Raw genomic sequence first — 8,011 nt, forward strand, 5'->3', positions numbered from 1 at the left:
TCTCCTGTTGAACTCCCATTGGACTCAAGGCAGCCATTAAAGGCTGGGATACCAGGAGATTAAGTGGCTTGTTCAGTGTCAAAAGGAGTTGGCACAGGAAATCAAAGCAGGTCCTTTAGCAGATCTCAGATCAGTGTCGAATCACTTAAAGGAGAAGGAAAGGTAAAAACTAAGTAAGCTTTATCAGAAAGGTCTATGTAAATACAGCCAAAAGCACTCACAGAAATGCTGCACTGAGTTCTCTTTAAAAAGAAACACAGGATTTCCTGTGCCAGAGACATGCAGCTCTCTCCTCTCTCCCCTCTCCTGCTCCCCCCTCCCTCAAGAATGCTAAGAACTCCCTCCCCCCCTTAGGAATGTGTGAGCCAATCAGCAGGAAGCTTCCTCATAGTCTTAATAACTGAGCATGTACACCGGTCTTGGTCTTGGTGCAGGAGTGAGGCATTGTGGGAACTTTATTCACAGAGCTCAGCGGTTTTTTTCTATGAGGCTTCTGATCATGTGAACGGGAGAAATATGGGGAGACTTAAGGGCACTGAGGACTGAGAACTGAAGGTATGCCTGCAGCTTGAGATTAACTCATTATTAGCCTTTCCTTCTCCTTTAACCTCTAGGCCTGATCCACTTTCTCCTAAACAAGGTACTGTTTTATTATTACAGTAAATCATTTAAAAAAATATAATTATTTGAGTAAAATGGAAATGGTCTTCCTGTAATTCAGTGTTTTCTGGATAATGGGTTTCTGAATAATAAAACTAATGTGGCTAGACATTTTCTTACATGCTCCAACAGCACCTTGGAATATTTGTCTGTGTCAGGCATTGAAAGAGTATCCCTAAATTGCAGAGGGATCTCTAAATTGCTAAAGAGATATGCTAGCAGTTTAATCTCCAACTTTCATGTTGCCTGTTGCTATAAACATTAATTGGCTTTTTCCATTGTTTATTGGTTGGTGTTCTTCCCCCTTATTGTTTATTGCCTGTTTTGTTTTACATGTTTAACCAGCCTATAATTAAGTACATAATGCCACTTCTACAAAAACTATATATCACATAAGGCTAACTTTAAAAATAAACGATACACTTGATTTCAGGCATGCATTTATTTTTTTTAGAATTTTTTAGAATTTTTTGAGATTAAGAGAAAAAGAAGCATTTGTTATCTTTGGAATCAGTTTTGCAAGCATTGGTGATTCAGTATAGCTTCCTGATGGTTTCCCTTAGTTGCACTATATCAGCACCACTGAACTGCTTGATCTGAGAGGGAGAAAGAAAAATACAATTTTGAAAAACATTTTCTAACAGTGTTACTTTCCCACACTTCTCTTTTAGGCAGTAATAGAATATGGCAATTCTAAATATAGAATCAAATATTAAGGTGCCCATACACAGTTATGAACTGCCAATTCAGCAGCTAATGACCAATTTGGGCCATAACTACTCATGCAGCATTGAAGAACCTGTTAGCAGAGCCACGGTTCCTGTGTGATATAATTTCTGGCACCAGATACCAAAGATTTGGATCTGACTGATTTAGCTCAAATGATACAATATGGTGGAGGAAGAACCATGAAGCAGATTTATCAAATTGTTAAGTTAGAAATCACCACATTAAATGTCCCCACTATTCATTCCTATGGGATTTTTTAATGTGGTGAGCTCTAATTTCACAGTTTGATAAATCTGCCCCTATATATGTTATACAGGATAGCACAAACATTGCACTTTTTATATACAGTTTAGCTAAAAGTTTTATAGGGAATAAAACATAAATTTTGACACCAAAATGAAAGGGGTTATATAACCAAAAACATGTATAACAGTTTGAATAATGAAAGCAAACACATTCTTTTCCATATACTGTACCTCGTTTTTTAACATTAGTTTAATAATTATGGTTTGTACTGAACATGCTTTTTACTTATTGTTTAAAATAGAAAATATTTATACTTTTTATTACTTCTAACACTAAACAAGGCAAAATCTGAAAATGAAGCCACAAACAGTGGAATAAGGGGGACACCTTGGGAGCAGGGTACACAATTGTAGTGTTGGGGGTTCTAGGCTGTTGCCTACTCCTAGTCCGTGCCCTTGTGACTCACATTTGATGCGCATTCATTCATTCACCGTGAACAAATGAGTGCACATGTACAAATAAAAGAATGTACATAAATGAATGTGCACAAATATATGCACACACAGCGTGGGTGGGAGCAAGGTGGCCAGCTGGGTTGCCTAGGGTGCCCAGCCAGCTTGGCCTGGCACTGACGATTGCAAAAGGACCGGTGCCACCATGGCATCCAGCAGTAGTGTTGGCATGCAATATTGGTAAGGGGATGACAGGTGATATGTTGTGCTGTGAAGGGGGGGAGGGTAACCTGGTTGCAAATTTTGCACCTTGCCCGTGGGTATTTAGATCCATATCTGAACAGAATCAAAAATCAAATCTGCAGTCCTCTGTTTTTTTGTGACATAGAATGAGTTCAGTTTCAGTTTTGCCCTGTTTTGTGCAAGAAGAAACAAAAACCATACATATTTACTAATTAAACAATAGGTGACAAGTAAGTTCAGCACAAGCTCTCTTTATTGAACTCATGTTAAAAAGGGGGGTATACAGGCCTTTTCCCTGTGCAAGATGCCTCTCCTCTGATCATCTGTGCCAGGTAAAGACTTGCATTCTTGCATATCACTCATTCCTCAGTATGTTCTTTAGGTGATATTACTTGACATAGCCACATTTGATAGTGCCATAGAAAATCTGCCACTGCACTGGGGAACCATATACTGTAAGTAAATAAGCTCTGCTTACCTTTAGCCGATCTTTGTAGAAAACGAACGTTGGGGTGGAAGTAATTTCACAGTGTTGACACAGTTTCTGAAAAGAAATAATTAAGATAATTAAAATAATGAAGATTCAGACACAGTTATAGGAAAAAGCATGAGGATAGCATGCTTTAGTTTGCAAAAACAGGGACCATCTCCCATTTGTTTGCGGCCTGATTTCCTCTATATTTGCATTATGTTCTGTATCAGAGAACAGACACATGCGACTGCCCTCATGAATACAACGCAGTGCAGCTTGTATTTGGCAGTAATTTATTCATTATGGGCATGCATGTTGTTTAAACACCACCTTCTAGGCATCAGTGAGCTTGTCAACAGTATGTGTGATTCTGGCAGCATGAAAATATGCATTGATATCAAATGGACTACTTATATTCTAGTATTTTAAAATAGTGGGGCATGATTCCTTGTAAATTGTTCAACGGTATTGTAAGAAAATACTTCATATACACTTGGGGAATGTAATAAAATATGTAAGGTTTGCTATGTATGTATGTATGTATATCTTTATTTATAAAGCGCTACTTATGTACGCAGCGCTGTACAGTAGAACAGATTAATACAAACAGGGTGTTAATAAGATAATAGATAAATACAAAGTATAATAATAAATACAGATAAATACAGCAGCAATAAGTTAAGAGTCGAGGACACAAGAGGAAGGAGGTCCCTGCCCCGTAGAGCTTACAATCTATATGGGAGGGTAACTAACAGACACAAATAGGCAAATATAAGTGCTGTAGGTCACAGTACGTGACACTACAATATAAGTGCCAGTTCCCAGATTAGGTGCTGGGCGAGTGCTCCAAAAGGTAGTCTTTAACCTTAGTTTTAAAAAGACTGGGGGCTATGTGTCTTTTCTCCCATAGCAACCAATCATCAGATCAGATATCATTTACTGGTCACCTGTTTAAAAGCAAATATCTTATTGGTTACTGTGGAATACTGCACCAGGGCAAACCAAGTGCCTTTTATTACGTATGGGGGATTGTAAATCTACAGGACAGGGGCCTCCTTCCGCTTGTCTCTTCAACATTTATAACTTAATCTTAAAATGTAAATACATACATACATACATAGAGAACAGTATTAACTTACTGGTGCATCATCCAAAACCTTGTACAGCAAAATATCAGGATATTCAGTACATAGTTTCTGTAAGAGGAACACAATAAAAATAGTTTACTTCAGACAATAACCTGTGTGAGTCCATAAATGACATTTATAAATCTTTAATACGAATCTCTTTTCCTAGAGGCCTATTAGGGTAATGGCAGCAGAACACAGGAATGCCGATATCCTTACTGTGCACTGAAACAAGTAGGCAATCGCTTTAAGCAGACATTTTATAACAGATAATGTCAGACTATAAATACATTGACTTTTCAAAAATATTGGTTGTTTCTTTAGAAGGGTAATGATGACCCCGAATTACAATTCCCTTGAATTACTACTGTGTATAGTACAAACCATTCAGTCAGATAAGCCTAACGCCAGCCAGCAAAATATTTTACAAATTATGCCCTATCATGTTAAGCTGTACAAGTGGCTTGTGGTGGCAGAAAACCTATGATTGTACAGTATCTCATGACAGTGGGTTTTTTTTTTAATTTTAATTTCAGCAATTAAATGCATGCACACATACATAAACACATTTTACACCACTTACTTCATATTCCGGGGCAACTATTGTACACTGGCCACACTTGTGTGAAGAAAAGTTGACCAACACAAGTTTCTGACCAGCATCTCGCAGTGCATATTGCAATTCCTCCTGTTAGTGAAAAAAATGTTTATACTTTCAAGTCTTATTTTACACACACAGAAATGCACTTACATAATAAGCTGTCATGAATACATAATTCCATGAATTGAAAAATTAGAAGGGTCATGACAAAAAACTGATTTTAACAGGAGCTTGTCAGTATGCATTTAAAAAAAGCTACCTGGCATTAAATTAATCTTCTAAAGCTAACACCCTGCACCCCCCCAGCCCAGCATCTGTGCAATACCTTAAGAAAGAATAAAAAATGTTTAAAGAGAAGACACCTGTTTTGATGTTTCTCTGTTTAGAACTGACCAGAGAAACATCAAATAGCTCTTCTAGCTTAATTTTCCAAGTAAAGCAACATCACAACAGGCGTTTTATCCTTTTTAAAAAATTCTGTAAAGTGCAGAAGTGCTTAGAATGGTGCTCTGAATTGACTCCAATTATTTTCTAATATATTGTGACACCAGCCCCACTATTTTCTATAATACAAGCTACATAGAGAGAGAGATGAATGCAAACAACCACTCACACACAAACACACACATGTATGTAAATTTATATATATATAAATGTCGCAGCCACACTCAGATTTTCTGATATTCAACAATTGGGGGTGCAGGGTCAAAACAGTATACAAAAATTTTCAAAGGGCTTGCACTCCAATTTGCAGTTAACTTAACATTGTATTAATTTGTTAAAGGGTTTTAATTTCATTTAGTTTTTAAGATAATAGGAAAAAACATGGCTATGGCCTTGAGTGGGTCTGGTTTCAATGGGGAGAGGTAGAAAAAGTTGGTTTTATAAATATAGATTTCTGTGCATGGTTTCCTACACACCCACTTTCCCCTGTGTATCCACACTGTTTCTGAAGATCCACCATGGCAGTATAAATAGAGAAAGGGGGTAGTGAATCAGAGAACATAAAGGGGTGCAGGAGTAAAAGAGAGATACAGAATGGCTGGAACTGAGCAAGCAAGGAAAGATGGTGATGATAAGGAAGCCAAGTTGAAAGATAAAGAAAAATAAAGCAATACATCTGCCCTTCTCATACTGTACTTAGTGCAGGTACCTCTCTGGCCTCTGCCTAGGTGTAGCATTGCATTAAATAATTAATAAACTAGTGATCATTTAAAAAAAGTAACAGAGAAAGAATGGTCATAATTCCAACCACATGACCCCATTGCAAATGGAAACAAGGACACAAAGCACCAACAGTTCTTGGCCATGCTCACATTGAAGTGATGTCCCCAAGGACCATGCCCATTTCCTATAAGCACACACCCCTTTTTGCATAATTGGAATGGCAGCAGCAAGAGTAGGACTGCCCTATTAAAAGGTGGGACAGGTGGAAGGCAAAATGTACATTTTGGTGAGTTGGCTTGCACAGCTTGAGCCTAGAAGAATGATGTTCCCTCCTTATTAGTAATATTTGGCCAAATCAGCCCACTGATTTTACTGCGCTTAAAGGTGGAGATTAACTTTAAGTGAATGTCCTACTCCTAGCTTCCTTTCAATTTTTACAGAGTTTTAAACTTATAGTCCTTCTACTTCTGCCTCCTTAAAGCTTCCAAATGGGGTCATTGACTCCAGCAGTCAGAAATCTATTGCTCCATGAGGCCACAATCTTGTATTTATTTTTACTTTTTAGCTGCTTTCTATTCAGGGCCTTTTTATTCATATTTCAGTCAAACTACTGCCTGGCTGCTATGGCAAACTAAGCCCTAGCAAATTCCAAAATGAAAAGCTGCTGCACAAAAAGCTAAACAGTTCAAAAATGATAACAAATGATCACCAATTACAAATTTTCTCAGAATATCAATGTCTATGTCATACTAAAAGTACATTTTTAGGGAAACAAGTCCTTTAATATGAGTAAAAAAATTGTCACAAGGATACAGGATGGGACCTGCATGGGGTCTGAAAGCTCATATACTTACCACGCTTCTTAGGTACCTAATCATTTTTGCGTCAATCTTCTCACTCTGCAGTATCAAGCCCTCTGCCTTTCAGTCTTTAATATACAGAAAAAGTGGAGGCGGGGCTTTGTGATGAACTGCCATAATTCTTACTTCCCTCCTTAGAATGTAACATGTGCCTGTGGTGAAGGGTGTAGGTAAGCTCCTATTAATTGGCTGTAGAGCGTTGGTTTTTGAGATGTGTAGAACACACCCAAACAACAACATAAAAAAGACAAGCTTGGGAATTCTGAAAATGTGTGCATGGTTAAATTATACTGATATTCTAAATATTCAGGCCTTGATTTGAGTAGAAAGCCAGTTTTTTCAAGTTAATTTAAATTAAAGTTTAGGGATCCGCAGGGAATTTTCCAGGGGTGGGTCCCCTTTTATGTCATGGTTTTCATTAATGATTTGGTGGTGGCCATTGTAAGCAATGTATCAGTGTTTGCAGATGTCACAAAACTCTGAAGACCCATCCTTAGGGCTAAAATACACAAAATTTAGTCAACTCTTTCATACACTATCAGATCACATCTCCCTTCCCACAGGCACGTTATGTCAGATGGCAAAGCTTCCAAGATTTTTCTATCAGTCCCATTATTTTTTAACTTATGCAACTACATCTGACTTGTAGGATCTGACACCATTCTATGAAATCTCCTGTGTAGTTTAGCTCTTGAAGGGGATCTAGACAATTGGCACTTTGGGTGGCTATGTGCCTGAGGAGATTCAGTGTTGCTAAATGTAAGGTCACGCACCTGTGGTGTAAAAACATGCAATCCGCTTTTATTCTTCTTGTGAGTCAGGCAAATCCATTAGGAAGAAGGAACTAGGGGTATTTCTTATGGTTGTCACCTTTCCCTGAAGCTAACTCCGGGCAGGAGTATGTCCGGGTGGTGACATCACAAAGGTGGGAATATGACGTGGTGATTGGCTGATCGCCTTGCCAGTCTTGGAGCGTCCTGACCAATTTTCCTTATTTGGAAAACCAGGTAGGCAGTTTTGAACTGAAAATTCCATTCCTTTCCGGGCTTTTCGGGTAAAAACCAGATAGGTGCCAAAGAAGTGCAACTATGCTGGAAAAGTCTCAGTTATAATGAAAGACCGTCTAAGTTTTACTAGTTTACATGGGAGAATTAGTTGTTCTTTTGTTCAGGCAGTCCCCTAAATGTTTGGACACCTAAGTGCAGTCCTAAGTTCTAGATGGGGAAATGTTTCCTTATCAAGGTTCAAGGAAATTTGTGGCATATCAAGGTGTTCTGCCTCTTTCTTGGGATTTCACCTTTCTGGAAGGTGGGGGCAGGACAGGGCCTAGGTGAAGGTAGGCCTAGTAGGTGAAGCTTCTGTCAGACTAGTTTTGTAATAGACACTCTAGGAGTGAAAGACAGGAATAGGATAACTAGCAAAGGATCCAGAGGCTCCAACAATGAGGCTATTTG

General features: G+C 38.3%; 1 protein-coding gene across 1 annotated transcript; it reads right to left on the bottom strand.

The window, feature by feature from the left end:
• Positions 1 to 1,083: 1,083 nt before the first annotated feature.
• LOC100498224 (thioredoxin) lies at positions 1,084 to 6,706 on the bottom strand. The gene is made up of 5 exons (XM_018090956.2): positions 6,552 to 6,706; positions 4,513 to 4,617; positions 3,942 to 3,998; positions 2,809 to 2,874; positions 1,084 to 1,256 (listed from the first exon to the last, which is right to left on the bottom strand). The coding sequence occupies exons 1-5, from the start codon at positions 6,573 to 6,575 to the stop codon at positions 1,194 to 1,196; spliced, it is 315 nt and encodes a 104-aa protein (XP_017946445.1). The 5' UTR covers positions 6,576 to 6,706; the 3' UTR covers positions 1,084 to 1,193.
• Positions 6,707 to 8,011: the final 1,305 nt, after the last annotated feature.

This window comes from Xenopus tropicalis, chromosome 1 (assembly GCF_000004195.4).
Source record: "Xenopus tropicalis strain Nigerian chromosome 1, UCB_Xtro_10.0, whole genome shotgun sequence".
In the NCBI taxonomy this organism is placed as follows: domain Eukaryota; kingdom Metazoa; phylum Chordata; class Amphibia; order Anura; family Pipidae; genus Xenopus; species Xenopus tropicalis.

Excerpts from the sequence above, each read along its gene's own strand:
- LOC100498224 (XM_018090956.2), bottom strand. The coding sequence starts at position 6,575 with ATGATTAGGTACCTAAGAAGCGTG. Across the intron at positions 4,618-6,551 it reads TTAGGTACCTAAGAAGCGTG|GAGGAATTGCAATATGCACT; the intron begins GTAAGTATATGA and ends TTTCACTAACAG. Across the intron at positions 3,999-4,512 it reads TAGTTGCCCCGGAATATGAA|AAACTATGTACTGAATATCC; the intron begins GTAAGTGGTGTA and ends TTCCTCTTACAG.